General features: G+C 39.7%; 1 protein-coding gene across 3 annotated transcripts in view; it reads left to right on the top strand.

The window, feature by feature from the left end:
- pam (peptidylglycine alpha-amidating monooxygenase) overlaps positions 1–23,326 on the top strand; it is a 121,696-nt gene that overhangs the window by 90,035 nt on the left and 8,335 nt on the right. For 2 of the 3 annotated variants that reach the window (XM_067258741.1, XM_067258740.1), the window contains 7 exons: positions 3,317–3,527; positions 3,964–4,167; positions 4,627–4,745; positions 6,429–6,525; positions 7,187–7,240; positions 21,328–21,639; positions 22,104–22,163. In XM_067258741.1, coding sequence (XP_067114842.1) covers positions 3,317–3,527; positions 3,964–4,167; positions 4,627–4,745; positions 6,429–6,525; positions 7,187–7,240; positions 21,328–21,639; positions 22,104–22,163 — 1,057 coding nt within the window. The remainder of the gene's footprint in view (positions 1–3,316; positions 3,528–3,963; positions 4,168–4,626; positions 4,746–6,428; positions 6,526–7,186; positions 7,241–21,327; positions 21,640–22,103; positions 22,164–23,326) is intronic. The other variant, XM_067258742.1, reaches the window with a different exon arrangement.

A 23,326-nucleotide genomic window follows, 5' to 3' on the forward strand; every position in this document is an offset into this window, starting at 1 on the left:
ATTTTCCGAGACCCAAGACTCTGCCGAAATCAGAAATGTCCTTTATATTTCTGTGCGGTCAGACATACGACTCTACCAGCAGTTTCAAAATCTTGTTCTTTTTGCTTTCTCTGACGATTTTGTCGCCAGATTTGCATTGGTCTCTATGGGGCGAGAGTTGGACTTTGTCTTGCTTTCGTGGGGCTCTGAACAAATGTGTACGTCTGTTGGATTCAACAGACAACTGTCTACGACCAGCACAAAATTAGTTATCTATTGATCCAAAAACAAAGCATGAAGAGCGAAAATTGTGGCAATACTAGCAAACTACAAATATTTTTTCAATGACATCCGAAGCTCTCCTCCACTCTAAGCGTTTCAGTCTGCACTCTAGGCTTTCGCGTACACACCCATGTAAATCTCAGAAACGGTTTGAAAAAGTCATGAAACATAATCAGTGATATTGAAAAAAGTTGAATAGTTATCAAAAAGCTGAATTATTTAAAAATAGTTTAGGGTTTTGTCAACATTTTAAAGGGTGGCTCTAGCTGAAAGATTGAGGAAGAAGAAGGATTTGGAAGTTGAAGAAGTTTAAAGACGTTTGAGAGGATTTGAAAGAAAACTCCATTGGAAACCCATGTAAAAAATATTATGAATATTGATTTATATTAATTCAAGCATAAGAGGCACAAAGCTGAAAAGTCATAGCACCCATGGCCTGAAACTGCTGAATTTTTTGATAGCTGAACGGTTTTAATAGCTGAAGATTTGAAGGCGCTGAAAGGTGCCACGGAAGAAATAGAAGAAAAATAATAAGTTGATTAAAGATTCAAAGAACAATACTTGAGAAACAGGAAAACAATAGTGAGAATGTTTAACAGCATTCTCACAATAATAAAGAGAAACAGGAAAACAATAGTGATATGTGAGGGAACAATGGTTGTGCTCACCGAAGGCGTGAGCACACCCAATAACTATTTACCTAGTCGGCTCCATGACGCCGGGTAAGTAGGTCTTGTGAGACTGCTCACCAAAAGAACGAAGGGGAATCCACTTGTCTAGTAGATGAAGACATGTTGCCTCAACTTTTCTAGACTTTTAGCTACCATACTAATGCTAAGGGCTCGCTGATATTGCTGTATACGGCGTATCTATGCGTCATTGCTAAAGGTCGATTTAGGGTACTCCGTTTTCCCAAAAACGGACACATGGGAACGCCTTTGTCTAGGTGGAACGCGCTCTCCGAGAGCCCTTGGAGAGCCCCGGAGAGCTCGATGTGCACCTCCTGAATTTCCTAACTATCCGTCCTAATTTCGGATAGTTATGGATACCACCTTGGCTGTGATTGGTCTGCTAACGACATCATTACCGTTGCCACCTACTCTTCTGGCGGTGAATTGTTTTCAGCACCCACAGCCTACAGAGAACCATAAACAAAAAAGTGTCCATCATATCCGTCCGTATCCGTCCGCCCGCCCATCCGTAAACGGAGTCGGAGTAGCATATAAAGCCCTTAACACGTCGTTGCTAACGTGTGCTGACGTTGTGACGTTCGGCTAGCACTGAGTTCCCTTTGGCCACATAAGACACTTTTTGCCACAAAAACTGAATTCAAGTCTAAACCGTCAAACAGAACGTTCGCTCGAATACAAGCAACTCAATTGGGACCAAGATGAACATTTTGACACCGACATTGTCTATGTAGTGCAAATATTCAGTTTTTTTTGGGGGTGGGAAAATAATAATAACTAGAGAGGGTACAATTTCTGGGGAAATTGTAGGGTGTGCTTGCTTGCGTCGGTTGCAGGTGGGTCCGTCCCCTTAAGTTTTTCCCTTCTGGTGATATTTTTAAGCATTTAGCCTACTCATATTGCATAATTCATTAAGAAACCCCTTTGAAACAAGCTACTGTAACAACGTTGTCACCGGCAGTATTTCAGATGGAATCGTGATTCAAACAGTACCATCTGCTAACTGAAAATATTCCCCCAAAAACTTAAATAAGCTTTACATCTATTGAGGGGAAAATGGCTAATTCAAAAGAAGTTTGCTACGAGCAAGCTAATTGCTGTGGCTATCCAAACTTCACTGAGTGAGGGTAAGCGCCGGAAATGAGAACGTTTATTTTGACATTAAGTTTAGGCTGTGGCATTGAAGCCAGCAAAGCACCACACAAGCTTGAGTTTAAATACATTCTTTAATGTGACATTACTTACTGTACATACAAGTCTTGATTTGCTTAAATGTACATGTATGATGCTGCACGATATGACACTCGCTGTGCAACAGCACATCTATGCACGTTGTATCCATGCGTCGTTGCTGACGTTGTGACGTTGGCACCACTGAGTTCCCTTTGTTGACACAAGGCACTTTTTGCCACAAAAACTTAAGTTCAGCCTAAACCGTGCAACGGAACGTAAATAAAAATACAAGCAACTCAATCGCTACCAAGACAAAAGTTTTGACACCGACGACGTCTATGTAGTCCAAATAGTGACAGCGCCTTAGGGGTGGAAAAATAAACAAAAATTATAAATATACACTACCGTTCAATAGTTTGGGGTCACTTAAAAAAAAAAAAATCAATGAAGATAACGTTAAATTAATCAGAAATACACTATACATTGTTAATGTGGTAAATGACTATTCTAGGTGGAAACGTCTGGTTTTTAATGAAATATCTACATAGGTGTATAGAGGCCCATTTCCAGCAACTATTACTGCATGTGTTCGAATGGTACATTGTGTTTGCTAATTGCCTTAGAAGACTAATGGATGATTAGAAGGATTAGAATTAGAATGCCAAAGGTCTGCAATGTTGTAATTGCTGCAAATGGAGCATTATTTGACGAAAGCAAAGTTTGATATTTTGATATTTATATTTCAAATAAAAATAATTATTTCTAATAATAATAATTAACCTTGTAAATGTCTAGACTATATTTTCTATTCATTTTGAAAGTTATTTGATAAATAAAAGTGAGTTTTCATGGAAAACACGAAATTGTCTGGGTGACCCCAAACCTTTGAACGGTAGTGTATATGTGAGAGAACAATGGTTGTGCTCGCCGAAGGGGTGAGCACACCCAATAAATATATATGAGAGAAAACAATGGTTGTGCTCGCCGAAGGCTTGTGCACACCCAATATGTAGATGTAGAGATTATTATTTTATGGATTTTTATTTGGTTAGCTTCCGTTTTATCTAAATATATTGAGCTCCATATTTACGTATTTGTCAACAGAGTGTGTAGTTGCCATATATTTCACATTAAACAAATTCTTTCTGAGATCTGACCTGCCAGGCTGTAACATGACTGCCTCCTTCATACAGGTGTTCAAAGTGGGCAACAAGGGCAAGGACAAGCCCCTGGTGGTTCTGGGTGAAGCCTTTGAACCAGGAAGTGATAAAGAGCACTTCTGCAAGCCCACTGATGTAGCTGTCGACACCATGACCGGAAATGTCTACATATCTGATGGATACTGCAATGCCAGGGTTCTCAAGTTCTCACCAGAGGGCAAATACCTTTCTCACTGGGGAGCAGGTACATACGCGCGCAAGAGAGTAAAATATTTATGACCGGTTTGTCTGCTGGGAAGGACATTTTAAGGCTCAGCTTGACAACATGCATTTGAATTCTTATTGATTTACCTGTGATATTATGCCAATATTTTGTGCTGACAGTTAAGGTTGAGATTTTTTTATTACCTCAGGTACAATGCTTTGTATGGCAATCTTGAGAATCACTTTCAAGTTCTAAGATTAACTGCACAGCTTTAGATTAAGCACATATGCCAATCTCTTGTTCATATTAAGTAATATGCATATTATTGTAACCCCAAAGACTGACTATATGCATCAACCGACTGACCCCACCCCACCAAACCTTTTACACAAACGGTATCTTTGAACTACTCAATAATTCAAACCCCAAATCCCCACATTAAAGTCCCACTCATGTCTCCGTCCCTCCCTATCAGGTTCGTCTGACAGACGGAGGAGGCTCCCATTCCGGATCCCCCACAGTCTGGCCTTCCTGCCCGACAGGCGGGAGCTGTGTGTGGCTGATCGGGAGAATGGCCGCATTCAGTGCTTTGTAGCTGAATCCGGGGAATTTGTCAAGGAGATCAAGAAGGAAGAATTTGGTGAAGAAGTGTTTGCTATCGCCTACACGCCGGCTCATGGTGAGTCTCTTATTGCTGTATTCAAGGGCAGAAAGATAAATTTGGTATTTTTCATAATATGGGGAATTTAATTAGATAGTAGTAACATACAACTGTTGAAACAGACATGGTTCTTTGGTGAGGAGATTATGGAACAGAATTGGGTTTATGCTTTACTTGGGGTTCATGAATATATACAATATGCATCCCATTTGCAAAGTCCCAAAAAACTCAGCAGCCATTGAACTCAGTTGACATGTTTTAATTAAAAAAAACAGAAGACTTCTAAAAAAAAAGAACACATTTGTATTATCATTAAAATATTATATTTATTGAAGGGGTAATCATGTGTGGCTCATTAAAATGCAAGCTTTTGTGATGAGGCTTTTATCTTGTGCAGCTGCCTCATGTTCATGGAGGGTTGAAAACAAAATCCATATTCATGATATATATATGTCTGATGCGAATGTGTGTATCCAGGTGGTCTGATTTATGCTGTGAATGGGGAATCACCATATGGACGCTCAGCTCCTCTCAGTGGCTTTGTGATAAACTATTCATCCAAGGAGATCCTGGACACGTACAGCCCAGACTCTCAGGTAGGTTATTCAAAACCAATCTGACTGGAAATTACTAGCAAGCTCACCAAGAGATGATGGTTCATTTGATCAATCTCTCATTTAGCTGTTTACACACTACTGTATATCACCAAAGAAACTGTGGCAAGGAGGGGTATTATACGGTGGCCCTGAAGTGCAAAACACACCCACTAATACAAGTACATCCCCCAAATGAACACACTCCTCCTAATATGAGAAATATTCCCCCAATATATGAATACACACACTTTCCCCAAATATGAACACACTCCCCCACGAATACGAGTAAACTCGACCCCAAATAGTATGACATGCTCCCTTTAATGCTACGCACCTCCCCCCAAATATAAAAGGCACACTCCACCAAATGTGAAACGATGAAAGGGTAAGGTACAACACTTTCATTGCAGAATGCCGATATTTGTTACAGTCTAACAAATATAATAAAGATTGTTAATGTAAGTGTAGTAATAGATGCTTCGTTAAAAGTTCCAGTGCTGTTGAGAGATACATTAAAGCTTAACCTCAATTGCATCAGTTATCAGTTTAATTATGGGACTGTGAGATGTTTGGTTTTGATAACCAACTTGAGAGGTCCCTCAGGGCACTAGGAGCATTAGGAGTATTTATAGGAAGCAACCAGCCTCGGTATTTGTAGTTCACTTAATTAAGATTGGTCATTTCACATTGGTGACGAGGGTTGTAATTATCAGCTATCGTATCAGGTTATTTAGCTCACAGTTGAGCTGAGAACGTGTTATTGGTCTCCATTAACACTACTTGATGAGATATAGTAAACAAAGCAACTGACTTTCAAAGCAATGGACATTAAAGCAAAGCTGTACCTTACACCAGTAGTGATGTCACTGTGGTAGTGCAGTTTGTCATGTCATGATTTTTAGATAGGTGGTTTCAAACACAATTAATGCTAAGATTGTATGGACGGTCTTGCTGCAGCCTAGCATGCCCTAAAAAAATAATTATTAACTGAGGAAAATTAATTTGGTTTAGTAGTTGGAGCAGATTAGTTTGTTGGAAGTAACATATAGTATATACACCGATCAGCCATAACATTATGACCACCTGCCTAATATTGTGTAGGTTTCCCTTTTGCCACCAAAACAGCCCTGACCCTACGAGGCATGGACTCGACTTGACCTTTGAAGGTGTGCTGTGGTATCTGTCGCAAAGAATTTAGCAGCAGATCCTTTAAGTCCTGAAAGTTGCGAGGTGGGGCCTCCATGGGTTGGACTTGTTTGTCCAGCACATCCCACAGATGCTCGATTGAATTGAGATCTGGGGAATTCAATGTCAACACTTTGAATTTGTTGTTGTGTTCCTCAAACCATTCCAGAACAATTTGAGCCTACATAATCATTTGCATGAATGTAGGCTACCACAGCATTGGCAATTTGACTAGAATAGATGATGTGGAGGTTGAACAAGTACTTTCAGTTATGATCTGAGAAATATAGGTACCAAAGCCACTGAGAAGGAATGTCATCACCAGCTGCATCACAAACTCTGCACTATCCATCTATCGTTCCAGAAACTCTTCTTTAACTTGTGAAGCCGTTTTAACCTGAGCTGTGATTACATTTTATTTGTGTTGTATTTTTTGTGGATTGTATAATAACTTTTGTTGAACAAAAATTATTTTACAATTTTGTTCTGTATTTTCAGGAGTTTAAGATGCCTCATGATATAGTTGTGAACAAAGACGGTGCTGTCTTTGTTGGTGATGCAGCCTCAGACACAGTAATAAAGTTTACTTCTGAAAGTAAGTGGCGTGCAAGCAGTAATATGCTAATCATTTTTGTTCCAATTAAATAACTTTAATTACATGAACCATTCAGCTGTAATAATACCAAATAAAGGTTTAGACTATTAAGAGCCGCCAATGTCATTACCCCCCCCCCCCCCCCCCGTCATAACCTTTTTGCATATTTGTTTCTCGTGTATATTCAAGAAAAGGCTTTGTCCCGTTCTAAAACTTATTGATTAATTATCTTGCCTGGAATTTAAAATTAAAAGGAATTACCTACTTCAAATCATTAATCATTGCAAATCTAATATATCCAGTACAGTACAAATAATGGCCAAAATGTATATTTCACTGTGCTATTATCTGTCTGTAGTATCAGTTGTAATAAATGTTAATAAAAAGTTACTGGGATTTAGAAATTCTTACATCCTTTCATAACTTCTGCCTAAGTAACAAATATATGGGAGTCAGGTGGCTGAGCGGTTAGGGAATCGGTCTAGTAATCAGAAGGTTGCGGTTCGATTCCCCACCAGGCCAATGACGTTGTGTCCTTGGGCAAGGCACTTCACCCTACTTGCCTCGGGGGAATGTCCCTGTACTTACTGTAAGTCACTCTGGATAAGAGCGTCTGCTAAATGACTAAATGTAATATGCCTTTTCTTTGTTTTTGTTTCAGAAGCTGAACATCGTTCTGTTAAGAAAGGTGGAATCGAAGTACAAGAAATAGAAGGTGCATTTTACATTTTATGAAGATTTTATATTTAAACTTTTGGGGTATTTTGATTGTATAAGATATTCCTTACAGGGCAGAATTTTACTCATTATATTGATTGCCTTAGAAGGCCATTGTATAGTCTTCAGTTATATCTGGGAAATTAAGTGAGTGGGATTGGCTAACTTCTAGTGTGCATATTTGTTTTAGTTAATTGCATACTTTAGTAGTAGGTCTTAAAGACATTTGAACACAAGGGTGTAGGTTTGCATAGGGACCACTAGTCACGACCAAAGTTTGCATAGGGACCACTAGTCACGACCAAAACCCTAACCCTAACCCACCAATATTTTGTTAATTTTCAAAAAAAATATCTAATTGCAAAACTCATTCGTATTATTATCTATACTATGTGCGTCGCCGAGAAAAGTGAAAAATACATTTCCAAGTTAACCAATGCGCCATTGAGCCTGCGAGACAAGATTATGTCATTTAAGTTAATTGGCTGTTAACCTGTTTTTCGAAAACACTGCCCCCAACCCCCCCCTGTTACTACGCACTAAATTTTAATAAATATATTTTTTTTACTACTACACATGTTATACATCATTGGAAAGCTACGATTCTTGTGCTTGTAGATATGTAAACCATTTCAAGATCGAGTCACAACAACAAGTTTAGTCAACGTCTTTGTCCAGTCACCACTTTGGTGTTGTTTACAAAGCCAAACGTCTCTACTTACCCTCAAAGGTTCTGTGTCGTCCAGGTATGCAAACAACACATCAAAACTTGATCTGCGTACATTCCCAAGGGTTCAAAGTATCTAACCATGTAAAGTAATTCGTCCAAATACAATGTTTTACGTTCATGAATAGCCATTATCCTTTGTTTCATTATGCAAGTTAGCCGACGGAAGAAACAACTTGTTCACATAAAAGTGTTCTGTTCTCCGGTTAGCAACGGAGTTTTCACGATATGAAGCAATCAAAATGTCCGTTGAACCCTCCCCTTTTGATTGACACCTTGTTTGACCCAATAGGAGCTTCCATGCCCCGTTGACAGCCCTCTAAAGCCAATTAGGTCTGTGCGTCCTGCCCCCCCCCCCCCGCCCCCCCCCCACACTCTTTCTAAACAAATTTCTCGAACTGGCTTCGACTGGCTCTGAAATGAGCTTGTTAGCCTTGTAGCTGAAAGCTAGCTGAAAATGCCAATACCTCATTTGTATGTGTCTGTGGAGCCGTCAAAATAAAAGTCGATTGCGCAATAGGGTTGAAAGAATCAGTTTTCTTTGTGCGCCAATCCTGGGAATCAGATAAAGCACTCCAATGTGTTCATGCTTCAATTTTTGTGTTTCAGTAATACTAATTAGGGATTTAGCTATTATATATGATAGTTCTAAGTACCACCTTTCATTAGAGATAACAATTATGAAAAATAATACCTTTTATCCTGAGTATTTGACCTTGGTTACAAAGGGTCATTTTGGAGTCTCCAAAAGGCCCTTTTAGAAAATGAATGGATGTACTCTTATAAAAACATGTGTCAAATATGAATATATTGTGGTATTATGTTTGACTTTTGATTTGAATTGGGTAAGGCTTCAACCTGTGGTCCAATTTAGTCTTCCAGCTAATACCTACCACCTCTAGGCCTCTTCAGGCCTCTGTTTTCAAAACAAAATCTAGGCGGAAATAGAAATTTTCACTTTCCTTGTGTTCAAGCTTCTATTACTCAACACTAGTAGGACTGACAGGGGTCCTGACAACAGGGGACATAACTTCAGAGTGTCAGCTTTCAAAAGAGATCATTTACATGCATGTACTCCAAATGGTTCAAGAACAGCTTCCAATTTACTTTGGGTATGCTGTTTAGGCGTTTTTAGGCAAATTTAACTGGATTTTGAAAAGGTTAAGTGGCAGAGTCAGAAACACTTTGTGAATCGTGACTTGCAGAAAGAGAGCTGGCAGTACGCCAGGAAATCATAAAGCCTCATATTAGTATTTCATTTGGTCTCAGCATTGATATTTTTGACCCTTTTGTTGCTTTATAGATAGGAAAATGTCACCCAAAAAGAAGAGAGATATCAGAAGTGTTTTCACCACCCAGAGAGCAAGTAGCTATCAAGAAGGTTGTTGTTAGTTAGCTAGTAGGAAAACTACACAGTGCAAACCTGCTAGCCTTACATTGCCACCCATTGTACAATGGAAACATGTTTTGAAAGTTGTTAGTGTAGTAGAGCATGTAACTTTAATGGGACCGTGCTAGTTTAGCCTAGTACCAGCAGGCTAGCAACTCAAAAGTGATATTAACTGATAATAAGTAGGCCTATATGATCCCTTGGATAGTAATATGCCTATCCCTGTAATCTCGACCAATGTCAGCAGTCAACTAAGCATGGTTAGTGTCTGTATTAAATTGATGAATTACTGTGCAGGAAAAAAAGCACCCTGAAGATACAGATGTAGAGCAGGTTGGTGATGAATCAGCATCAGGGGTTCAGGTGAGAAGTTGAATTGTCCATTTTGGTAAAGATTGCATTAAATTGCAGTTTTTTAAGGGATGTTTAGACAATGTTACCCATGAATGTTATCATTCACACTTATACTTGTAGATAGTAAAAAGGTGCTATAAATTGGTATGCCCAAATGTATGCATCATATATGATTTCATTGCTCAGAAGTCCAGTACAGATGATGTACGCCTAGTACAGCTCCATAAAACCTGAACCAATTACCTACATGTAATTTTTTTTAATTTCTGAACAAACAAGTGTCCCTAACAAAGCTGAGACCAAACCTACGCCCTTGTTTGAACACCTGACTTGGTCTGCATGAAGATAAACTACTGCAATTACAGGACTCTATATTGCGACCTAAAGGTCACATTTTGCGACAATCTTTTGAGACTGTTCAGTAGGGGTGATTGACTGGGTTTTTGGGGTATTTCACACTGTTCCTTAAAGATCCTGTAAAGTGGACCTGGAAACAAGTTTTAAGTTCGCCACACCACAGAATAATGTTATTAACTACCCATCCAAATTCGAATGAAAAAATAACACCGACAAGTATGTTAAGTTAGGCTTTGAAATCGTGAAAAAATCTGCAGTCTTCTCTGCTTGAGACTGGGGGGGCGTGTCGCCTGAAGGAGCTGAAGCTCCGCCCCTCGCTGCCTAGTGCCTACCTCCGAACCAGATAATGGACGCTATGTCAAGCCGAACAAAACCGTATAGAATTTGAATTTATTTGTTCAATGAGTGAAACATACAGATGCATATAAATGAAATGTTCCCCTGAGCTGTACAGTAAAAATGGACACCAGAGACAGCAGACAGTGAGCTCTCCAACTAGGCTACTTCACACACACACAAACACATTAGCTACCATTTCACCAAAATACCATCATTCTACACCGAGTAGCCTAATATCAAGTTAGCGGTTTGCACTAATTAAAGCAGAGATACATCTGGAAAAGTTATCTAGTATAATTATATGCTGGCGGCGGTGGTTGGTCCAGGTGCGACCGGAGGATGAACGGCTGGGGGGGCGATGCTCGGTACGGCTCCGCGCTGCAAGAGAAGCCGTGTGTTGGTGAACCCCGTCTGTCTCTGGTCCATGTTAAAACTGTCCGCTGTGAAATGGTCAGTGGTGCAGAGGCGGCTGTTGGAGTTTATCCGAAGCTTTCCATGAGCGTGGCTCTTCACAAAATCTATCCACCTATTTTTCCTTTCATTATCAATAGGGAACTTAAATGGTGTTGCAGCGCAGCTGGAGTTCTTGCATCCAGGCAAGATGCAGTTGCGGGTGGTGGGAGACATCCTGAAGCTAGCTAGCTAGCTGATGTAAGCTACAATAACAGTACAGCAGGAGAGCCATTCAGTGATCTGACGTAGATGGGGCGAAATGACGTAGATAGGGCATTTTTGGGCTCCGCCCATTAAAACGATCTGAAAACGGAAGAGAAACTGTTCTTCGGTTTAACTCCACATTTCAGTGCGACAAAGTTTTAGCGCTTTGCACATGCTTTCAGGAACTCATTTCACACGTATATAATGTACTTAGAAGCAAAACATGGAATTTACTTTACAGGATCTTTAAGGTCTCCGAATAGGGTATGTAACATTGGTTGGGCTGAAAATGGCCCGGGTGCTGTTCTATGCCCCCTGATACATCCTCTGAAATTTTCCCAGGAAAAAACGCTAGGTTTTCTCCTTTTATGGTATGCTCATGAATATATAGATGAGCTGCACGCTGATTGGTTGGTTTACAACGAGTGAAGCTGTGGAGCAAAGACGCAACACGACCAACACTCACTGAAACAACGAAGGTGGATACTTGAAATAAAAACGTACAAATAAATCTATTGTGTCTACACAACGGTTTTCAACAGATTGACTAGATATCATTTGAAATGAGTACGTTAAAACAAACATGCATCTTGAATTGTTAGCGACAACATCATACAGCTTGCGGTTGTGATGAACCTAAGGTCGGAACAGCACCTCTTTTCAGCAACAGCTTCATAGCAAATCCTGTCCCCAGTTTTCGAAAGTGTCCTCGGTGAAATGGTTCGAGCAAATTAATACTTTAGCGTCGTACTTAATAGGGATATTCCCATAGATAAACATCAGCCATGCCTGTCTAGTGTCTTGTTCTTTGGGAAGATAGTGAAAAGTGTCAGGATTCCCGGTAAAGCCTGGAACACTGCATTTACATCGCTCCATTTTCAATATCTTGAAAACGTATTAACTTTCTTATTTGTAATTCCTGTGGAAGTACCGAGCAGCGCGCAGTTAGCTAAAAAAAGTGTTGGAGATCTATGCGACCTCCGTTTATGTTCCTGGACCAGAAAACCAGAGGGCGGGTAAATGTAAATTTTGCAAGTTGTGACGTGCACTGTTTCAAAAGCTAGCGTTTGCAAGTTGCAGTTTCAAAAAGTGCAATTTTGATAAGAAAGAGGTTTCAATGGACTTTGAGGTTCACTGTATGTTTATTTTACACACCAAATTGTCATTTTTCAACTATGACAAGGTAAAATCGGTTTTGCAATCAATCGCCCCTTTCAAGTATTTTTTACAACTACTCGCACATGTGCCACCTGCAAATTATTATTATATTTTTCTTTTTCAAAAATTATGAGGGAGCAAGTCTGCCAGAGTTGGCCAACGTGTGTGAGGGTCCGTGAGTGATTATTCAACTACGTGTGTAATGTCAACTACATTCGTGTGTCTTGCAAAGGGAGTGATTGACGGCTAATATTAACCAATGTAAAATCTATATTAAAGTTAACAATCTAAAGATGAAGTTTAATTGGGTGTGCTTTGCCTTCGGCAAGGGCACAACCTTTGTTCTCTCACATATATTTATTATTATTATTTATTTTTGCCCCCCTAAGCCTCAGTCAATATGTGGACTACATAGACAAGCTAGGTGTCAAAAGTTGCGTCTTGGTAGCGATTGAGTTTCTTGTATTTGTATTTACGTTCCGTTGCATGGTTTAAGTAGAAATTAAGTTTTTGTGGGGAAAAGTGAAGCTAACGGTGGCTAACTTGCTAGCCACAGTCACTGACGCTACTAACGTCACTAACGTCACATAAACTCGCGTGACTATCTCTAGCAGAACATTAGTTTAGCAGCTCGTTAACTTCTGAGAGATGACTATGCTACTGTAGACTCACGGTGTTCCGTACAAACTCGGACGTATAGCGACTTTAAATGAGGCTGCAATGGTCAAAAATAAGGCTACAGCTAATCTGATAGCATCGTAGTTGCTGGAAATCGCTTGGCAACTTTCTGAGCCATGATTGACATGATGTTGAACCAATAATAGACGTCAAAAAAAAAAAAAACGGCGACATCCGTCGTTGTTCGGAACGTCATGAGTAGCTCACGGTGTTCCGTTTTCCGATATTATTTAACTCATGGTGTAACGTTTGCTTCTTTCCACCAGGGGTCCAACAGATGGAAACATGTTTAACTGACAACCACAACGATACAACATTTATAGACACTTGTGAGACACATATAAGAACCTTATATGTGTTTATACTCATAATAATATATACATAATATGCATATGTATAATATGGATACTATTATATGGATGATAATAATATGTATAATAACCTAATATACATTATTAGTATATACTATCCATATAAATTACACTAAGTATGTACATTACGGACTATTCTAATTGCCCATTATTTTAATAACCAAATAAGTCACTTAGATTTGCTTTTGAAAGGCAACACATTACACTTTCTTTCATCGCAAGAAAGTTGGAATAGGAGCTTGTATTTGTGTGGTTGTATCAGTTATTCGCTAGCACACAGGTTTTCAGGGATACTTTATGGGAACACAGTGGAAGCTTCTGTGATTCTAGAGGTTACCCCTTACCTTGAATATGAGTGTCAAAATGAAAGCTGGTGGAAAGTTGGCGTCCGTCACAGGGTTCTCACAGGGACAAGTTAATCCTTAGGCTGGGCTACTTCTCAGCGTTAGAAATACAAGGTGTTGTGAAATGGACAAAATTGTATGTGGACAAAGCCAACTTCAATCCATAATTGCATTCACTCTTTATTTCCATAGCTATTGTGGTCTCAAACTAGCATAACTACATATCCTACACATACATATAGAATTGTAAATCAATTGGAGCCCTGCCTTCAACAGAGAACTGTGAGATGTTGTGTTTAGAAATATATTAGGATTATTAGCTTCCCTGCATAAAAACAGGTACTGACAGGAGGCGCGACGAGAACGCTGATCCATAATGCCTCCCAAAAAAACTATTAACATTAAAGTTGATTTTACATTTAGTCATTTATCAGACGCTCTTATTCAGAGCGACTTCCAGCAAGTACAGGGAAATTCCCCCCGAGGCAAGTAGGGTGAAGTGCCTTGCCCAAGGACACTACGTCATTTGGCACAGCCGGGAATCAAACCGGTAACCTTCAGATTACTAGCCCGACTCCCTAACCACTCAGCCAAACTGATTAAAGATTAAACTGAGATATGGCTGATTGGCTGAGATATGACCCAACTTCCTGTTTGGTGTCTTTGCTGCCGATTTTGATTGGCTGTACCGGACAAACGGTTTTGAAAATCAAAAATCCTTTCGAATTTTTAGTGACGGTTGCTGTGACGATGATGTGTACCAATTCTGGGAAAGATTTGACAAAAATTGAAGGAGGAGAAGCGAAAAAACGTTTTTCCTTCAAATTCAAAATGGCGGAAAGTCTATATAACCGGAAATTGACGTCATAGGGTGTGTTGAACTCGTCTTGATCCAGGGAATCCAACAGTACCTAATTTTTGAAAATCGGTCATACCGTTCGAAAGTTACGTGTGTAAACACAAGTCCAACTTTGACCTGTTGGTGGCGCTAGAGTGCTCGAATGGGAGACATGAAACTTGGTGAGAATAAAGAGGGGCCTGTCCTTAATGAGTGTGCCAAATTTCGCAAAAAGTGATATACGGTTCTAGGGGCTGCCATAGACTCCAATGGGAGAGGAAGATGATTAATAATAATAATAAGAAAATGTAGAAACACTTAAGTGGCTTCGCGCTTCGCGGCTTGGCCACCAATAAGAAAAGGTAGAAACACTTAAGTGGCTTTGCCGCTTCGCGGCTTGGCCACCAATGATACGTCAAAACATACTTTAATATGTTTTTGTTTAATGTAGACATTTGTAAGTTGATAAAACAAGGCTTAGATAGCAGTTTCCCTTACGGAGATATGGCTCCACCTAGCTAATTGCTATGCAAATTCCTCTCCCGGCACCATTTTTAAAGCCCATGATTCAACGGTAGGGGGAGCTTCGCTACTTACTGTGCTCTTGTTGACAGGAGAAGTCCAACTGATGTCAATTTGACTTTTCTGGAAGCAGGAGAAAATTTACTTTGTAACAGTATCGATTACACATTAGAAACGCCACAAGCAAAGAGGCCAGGGTGATAACTATTTACTAAATTTAGTTTGAGATATGACACACAATTGTGATGTGTAATGTACAATATAAGCTGATATTATTAAGTAAGTACATCTACTTTCGGAAACAGTAGTCTACTATTTCACTGAAGCATTAGCATCATGACATTTGCCTCTGTTGCCTGGGCAACACATACTACAGCGGTCTATGATGCATCTGTTTTCAATCGTTAAAATAAACATTCCTCACAAATACATTTTCGTTGTAAGATTTATTATGACATTAGATTACAAGTAAATTATTTGTGGGTGAAATTATCATTACCTGTGGTGTCAAACCAGTGTAACTCACTGCAACGCTGTAGCCTAGTATAGTAGCTAACAAAAACATCTCCACAGCTGTTTACAGTAGGAAGTCAAACGGCGGCACATGTTCGGCACTACCCTTACTTAAATCAAAAGTCTTTCAATAGGTGAAACTATCTGACTACTAACCTGAACTCCATTGCCACAGCCTATAAACGTTGTCAATCTGTTCATGAAAATGATTCATTTCAGCCTAAACCGTACAACGGAACGTTAAATCAAATTCAACCAACGCAATAGCTACCAAGACGACCACAGTCTAGTACTACTATAGTAGTACAATTTACCGTGGCAGCTTCTCCACACAGGTCTATATCGCATTTTGCCTTGTTACTGACAATGATCGCTACTACTGAGATTTTTATGAATCAGGGATTTTCCCCTAAATAAATGTCGAGCTTATTTACGTTTTTAGGGGCATATTTTCAGTTAGCAGATGGTACTATTTGAATCGCGATTCCATCTGAGATAGCTACTGCCGGGTAACGTCGTTGTTAGAATAAGCTTCAAAGGGGGTTCTTTATTAATGATTAAATGCAATATGAGTAGGCTAAATGCCTGAAAATATCACGAGAAGGGAAAAACTTAAAATGACGTTTAAGTCATAGAGATTAGGTCCATTTTTACACCGGTCTGCCAAATGTATTCGTTTTGATTTAACTATCAGGCTGCTGATCACCATTCCCTCTTGCAGGGGAAATGAGAAGACAACTATTTCATTCACTCGTATTTTGAGTTGTAAATGAGCAGAAAAAAATATGCTTTTAAATCTATTTAATCTTTATAAATAATAAGTAGGCTATGCATTTTTTATATAAAATATACAGAAATATCAGTTGTAAAAATGTCATTAAAAAACTGACCCAACTGCAACCGAAGCAAGCAAGCACACCCTACAATTTCCCCAGAAATTGTACCCTCTCTAGTTATTGGGTGTGCTTTGCCTTCGGCAAGGGCACAACCTTTGTTCTCTCACATAAATATTTATTATAATTATTTATTTTTGCCCCCCTAAGCCTCAGTCATAGACTACATAGACAACCCAGGTGTCAAAAGTTTCGTCTTGGTAGCGATTGAGTTGCTTGTATTTTTATTTATGTTCCGTTGCATGGTTTAAGTAGAAATTGGGTTTTTGTGCCAAAAAGTGCCTTCTGTCAACGTAGGGTACTCAGTGCTAGCCTACGTCACTGCGTCAGCACACGTTAGCAACGAAGCATGGATACAACGTGATAAAGACGTTCTAGCACGCAAATTGGAGCTTGGATTATGAGTGAAAAATGCCAACCCCCAAAATTACCAACCATTGGGCTTTGTTGAGAAAGCAATTTCGAGTGGAACTGCCATCTCGGATTCTTGATTTAGGTCGTGAAAGTCTTTGTAATTTGAGCGAGTGCGGGTCGCCCGTGAGACCGCCTAGGCGGCAGCCATGCAAGCGTCATAGTAGTCTAGTATTTTCGTAATTTTATAGTTCGGTCAATTCTACACCAAAAAACAGAAGGAGGGCAATGTTATGACGATATGACCACTGTTGCCACATTACTTTGAAAAAGTAACTTAGTTATGTTACAGATTACTTGATTTTAAAAGTAACTTAGTTACTTTACAAGTTACTTGATTTTAAAAGTAACTAAGTTAGATTACAAGTTACTTTACTAGTTACATTCAGCAGCTGCCGACAACACCCCCGCCGCCTCAACATAAAAATAGGTGCGTTCGACTTCATGCAGCGCCGGCGCCGCCTGCAGCTGCCTTGAAGTTGAGAATCGAGGAATGTTTATTTTAATGATTGTCTAAACATCCCTTAAAAAACTGCAATTTAATGCAATCTTTACCAAAATGGACAATTCAACTTCTCACCTGAAACCCTGATGCTGATTCATCACCAACCTGCTCTACAACTGTCTCTTCAGGGTGCTTTTTTTCCTGCACAGTAATTCATCAATTTAATACAGACCGGTGCCGCCGGTGCTGCATGAAGTCGAACACACCTATTGACAACCGGCTCTATAAGTTTGACAGTGCAGTGCTGCGACTCCAAATGTTTCTTCAAATTTGACGTGTTTTTGTTAGGGCTGAACAATTTTGGAAAAAATGATAATTGCGATTATTTGTTACCAATATTGCATTTGCGATTATTTATTTGTATGTTCTGTAATATTCAACAGACGAATAACTGTATAGTATGACCTTTAACAATATTAGATTCAAAATAAACTTATGATGAAATTAGGTGATGCGTGACTTAATATGAATACAAATTTTATTTACCTACTTGAATCACAGTAGTATATTGACTGATTTTTCCAGCCTTATAAACGTAATAATAACATAAAGCATTGTCAAATGAGCCTGGTGTAAACATTAATGTAAGAGTCAGTAACAAATCACAGAAAATCAGAAATATAAAAACAAGTCTTTGTCTTATGACACTCAGTATTTAAAGTCACTGTCATAAACATATGACATGTAAACATGTGACATGTGGATCGCGCTTTTTAAATATGCGATTATTATATGAGTTATTATGAATAAATATAGATATATACTACTGATCTCCAGTCAGCAACATAACACACAAAGTTCAGAAACATTAAGGAAAACATACAATGTGTGTTGCACTTTCTTAACTAAAGCTAGCTAGATACCGTTTTGGAAAAAAAACTTGCGCTGTGGGGGCCGAATTAGGTTGGTGGTGTTGCTCCGTGAGGTAGCAACGTTAGCCAGGCAGGTTTTGCACCATACTTGACACTGCGCAGCATCTTTTTTAAAGGCAAAATTGGAAGTTTCTGTAGTGTCAGGTTCTGTTGAGCCTGAGGCCATCGTACAGGTCAAGGTAAAGTGTAACGTGCACCAAAGTAAAATCGCAGCCTTCGCGATTACAAAATCTCGTTTTGTCACATCGCGATATAATCGCAAATGCAATTAATCGTTCAGCCTTAGTTTTTGTAGCTTGATAGCACTTTGTCGCCACCAGCACAGTGTATAACGAACCTTGATATTTCCATCTTTAGCTGACAAATACTCAAAATAGTGATTGTATTTCCAACTCAAAAATTCGCTTCTCTCTCTCTCTTGCTAGCTACATTGTTTGTGTCGCTGAGTGGTAGGTCTATGTATATACACGTGACGTGACCCTCGTGCTGAAAACGTGACTTAATTGTCGCATAGGCTTAACTCCCAGAGACGCAAGAAGAAATCAAATATATATTTTACTATTAATGACAAAATAGTAATGCACAATGACTTGGACAAGTAACTTTAATCTGATTACTGTTTTGGAAATAGTAACGCGTTAGATTACTCGTTACTGAAAAAATTGGTCAGATTAGAGTAACGCGTTACTCAGTACTAAGTAACGCGTTTCCGGCATCACTGGATATGACTATTGTGAAGACAGCCAGATGGTGAGATTTTAATGTAGGTTGCTGTAAAAACTTTGATTGGTTTGCTACGTGAGAGCCCCGTCAGCCTCCGTTGACGATTGCATCTGCTGTTCTCTGATGAGTATTTTCTAAATTTCATACCAGGGTCAATTCTACATCAGTGATTTGTGTAAAACTTGGAATTTGAGTGACACCGCGGCTTGTTTTGACGTTAGCCTCAGTCAGACTCGGCTCGCCCACTGGCAGTGTGTAGTACTGTCTTCAATGCCACAGCTAAACTTTGTGTCAAAAGAAACTTTCTCATTTCCGGCGCTTTCAAACAATTAGTGAAATGTGGAGCAACAGCAGCTAGCTTGCCTCTAGCAAACTTATTTTGAATTAGCCATTTCCCCCTACATTAATGTCAAAGTTATTTACTTTTTGGGGGGCATATTTTCAGTTAGCAGACGGTACTGTTTGAATCGCGATTCCATCTGAAATATACTGCCAGTGACAACATTTTTACCGTAGCTTGTTTCAAAGGGGGTTCGCAGCTGTTTCAAAGGGTGTTCTTAATGAAATATGCAATATGAGTAGGCTAAATGCTTGAAAATATCCCTAGAAGGGAAAAACTTAGAGGACGGACCCACCTGCAACCGACGCAAGCAAGCACACCCTACAATTTCCCCTGAAATTGTACCCTCTCTAGTTGGTTATGTAATGTTGGATAGAACGGTGGACTGGTCACTGTATCAGCTCACAGCAGGCACATATTACTGTGCATTTTGCAAGCATTTTGTAGATAAATGAAAACATGTTGCGCCACAACAGTTATTTGCACTTGCCCAAATGTGCCTGTGAGGAGTTGGACAGAAAACATAACTAGCTACCCACAACGTAGCCCATACCTCAAAGGTGCTCAAAACCAGCCCCAAATGCCTGAAAACTAGCCCAATATTTTTGGGGGTGTACACATTTATCCAATAGATGTCTCCATAGTTCAAATGTAAAAATGACTTGTGTATTCATATTTTCCTTGTTTTCTGCTATTTTCATGTTTCATTGGTTCATTACAACAACTAATGTCATCATGCCACTTCCTATCACCACCGAACAGAGACACAGAGTAACAATTACTTTATGAAAGTGAGGAGACATTTAAGTAAAGGAAGTGTGTGTAGGTTATGAACTCTGAACTCTCCCCACACACTCCCAATCCCTGCTGTTTCCCTCTCCCAGCGCAGGCCACCACGGGGCAGAAATGCAGCGGCCGCAGTGAGATTTAGAAGTGGCCCATAAACCGCTACCCGCGACCAATACATTTGGTATTGACACTGTTTTCAAAGTAGCATTATTTGGCTAGAAAACCGCGGATATGGCAACCCTGCCCATACCTCACTGCGAACTTAAAGGTGCAGTGTCCACTTGAACCTGTCCCAATGAATTATGTACAAGTAGTCTGCTACACCTATATATATTATGAGGTCACACAGATTAAATTTCGGTAGCATATGTGACCAAAATGGCCGCAATTTTAAGCCTTAAAAAATACTTTTTATTTGTTGGTACATAATAAAGATTTTAAAGAAATTGGCCTCTCCATGTGATCATTTGATATAAACTATTCATTGAATTGAAAGAAAGTGCCGTATCGTGATATGTATCGTTATCGGGATATGAAAGGATCTATATCAAGATATGAGATTTTGGTCATATCGCACAGCCCTACTGTGAACTAAAATAGCACATTATCAGTAATGCATAAATAATTGGGAAAATTTGAAAAATTGGGTTGCAGGTTGAATTAAGGTTTTTTAAATAACCACAGCAAAGTGTGTGTAGAGCTATATTTTATAATTATTCTGACAGTCTGTCAATATTTGAGTTTTTATTTCCTGGAGTTAAAGCTGTGCAGCAACTAGATTAAGGACTTTCAGTATTTGGGGAGAAAAATATGTTGAATATTAGGGGTGTCGGAAAAAATCGATTCACATTTGAATCGTGATTCAGTCTTTGTTTTTGTTTTGTGTTTATAAAAAATCGCTAAAAATCGATTTTTGAAACCCCAAGAATCGATTTGTGAGGTACTATAAGAGTCCCACCCCTATTTAATACGAGTCAGGTGGCTGAGCGGTTAGGGAATCAGGCTAGTAATCTGAAGGTTGCCAGTTCGATTCCCAGCTGTGTCAAATGACGTTGTGTCCTTGGGCAAGGCACTTCACCCTACTTGCCTCGGGGGGAATGTCACTGTACTTACTGTAAGTCGCTCTGGATAAGAGCGTCTGCTAAATGACAAAAATGTAAATGTAATACCTCAATATTTCAAGCAGAACTAATGCAATGTTCCAATCCTTTTTTCTAGTAACATTTACCTGTGAACTTTAATTCTCATGTCGCAATCAATTATAGTAAACTTACCATCCTCATCATAAATACGCCTCTCTATAGAAACGGAGACCTTTGTCCAGACCAACCTGAAGCCTGTACACGCGGTGTCCTTTCATATGGCAGTGGCCAGTCAACAGAAGCCCCCAGAGGTCCCAACCCAGGAACACCACCATGCCCCTGAGTCACCTCCTCCCCCCAAATCCCAGCAGCAGCAGACCCATGAGGAGGATAAGCAGAAGGTCAAAACCGTAGCCAAACAGAGTGCCCGGGGAGTGTCCCCGGCTGTCATTACCACCCTCCTGCTCATCCCAGTGGTGGTGGTCATCTCCATTGGGCTGTTTATCCGCTGGAGGAAGAGCAGGATGTATGGAGGTACGTAAATTGACCCAATGCAGCTGCTTCTTCATATAGCTGTGATGACTACTGCCTGGAGTAACAAAGGGTCTTTGGTGGTAAGAAAAGTGTTTGTACACACTTTTCCTACTCTTTATACTGTATTTGAAGTGTATGGTGACTTAAATATTTTGATGGCTTGGTACAGACTGCAGCTCAAGAGGTCGCAATCCCTCCCCCACCTGTACTTTGCTTTGGATAAAAGTGACTGGTAAATAGTAATGCGTTCATTTAGTACAGTCATGTGTTTAACCCGACAATGCAATAAAGAGGTATGGGGGGTAGTAGTTGCTATACATATGTTGGTCAATTCTGTCTTTAGGTATAAACACTTGAAAATGCAACAACAGCAAAACAAGATTCAAGTGTTTTAACCAATACTTGCTGGGCTTTATGTCAATGGGATGGAATTATGGAATTGGAATCCTCTTCTTTTCTCACAGATGGGTGTGATGTGAAACTGGAACCTAACTCTGCTGGAGGAATCTTGGGAAAACTCAGAGGTGTGTGGTTACATTTACATTTAGTCATTTAGCAGATGCTCTTATCCAGAGCGACTTACAGTAAGTACAGGGACATTCCCCCCCGAAGCAAGTAGGGTGAAGTGCCTTGCCCAAGGACACAATGTCATTTTTGCACGGCGGGAATCGAACTGGCAACCTTCATATTACTAGCCCGACTCCCTCACCGCTCAGCCATCTGACTCCCTCAGTTACAGTATGTGCAGCATGTTGGATGCAACTTACCACTTACTCCCTTAATTAATTACCGTACTTGACTCTAGAAAGATAAATAAATAATTTTAAAAAGGCCTTACACAAAACCAGAAGTATAGATTTCCCAGGAGAGTTAGAATTTTACTTTCAGTTTGCAAACCCATGACCAGATGCTAACACTACCAGAATACATTTGAATATATTGTCTATACGTGTTGATGTCCAACCACGTAAATATTATAGCCTACTATCCTTATCAAAGAGAATCACAATACAATCACCAACATGCATCTAGCCATCTTAGTAAAAAAGAATGCTCTACTCCAGCACCCACAAGTAGGAGGAGCTAATGTATGTTACCTCATGCCAACATGAATTAATGAAGCTTCTGCACCAATGGTGAACCACAGACCTGTGGGCACTGCCTCCCAAGGTTCACAGCCCGTCTGTCAACACAGCATCACTGGCTATCCCCCATGTGCGAAGGAAGATTAAGGAGTAGCTGTCAGGCTACAGGTAGCATCGGAAGAATAAGTACAGTGACACAAAGTATTTGACAACCAGCTGATTAGAGCCAAATAATGAGGTCAAAGGACAGAATTTATTGTAGAAAGGGATAAACAAAAATAACATGTAGCCAGCAGGTGTCCGCTGTTCAATCAGGCAGATACTACATCATACTGTAGACCCTGTGGTCATCAGAACACAATACAGTAGGTTACAGTAGGAACACATAAAAATTAATGAATAATAAGACAGAATACATAAACAGATAATTAGGCAATAGCTGACCTACTGATTTTGATCAACACAATCACATACGAAATCCAAGATTACTCCCACAACACGTACATCCACCGGTCTGAAATCTCTTGGTTGACCACTAACAAAACACTCTATATACAAATCTTTGGCCTTTTTCGCGGTTGTCTCTGGCCATTATTGTTCCA

The sequence above is a fragment of the Osmerus mordax genome, chromosome 20, assembly GCF_038355195.1.
Source record: "Osmerus mordax isolate fOsmMor3 chromosome 20, fOsmMor3.pri, whole genome shotgun sequence".
Lineage (NCBI taxonomy): Eukaryota > Metazoa > Chordata > Actinopteri > Osmeriformes > Osmeridae > Osmerus > Osmerus mordax.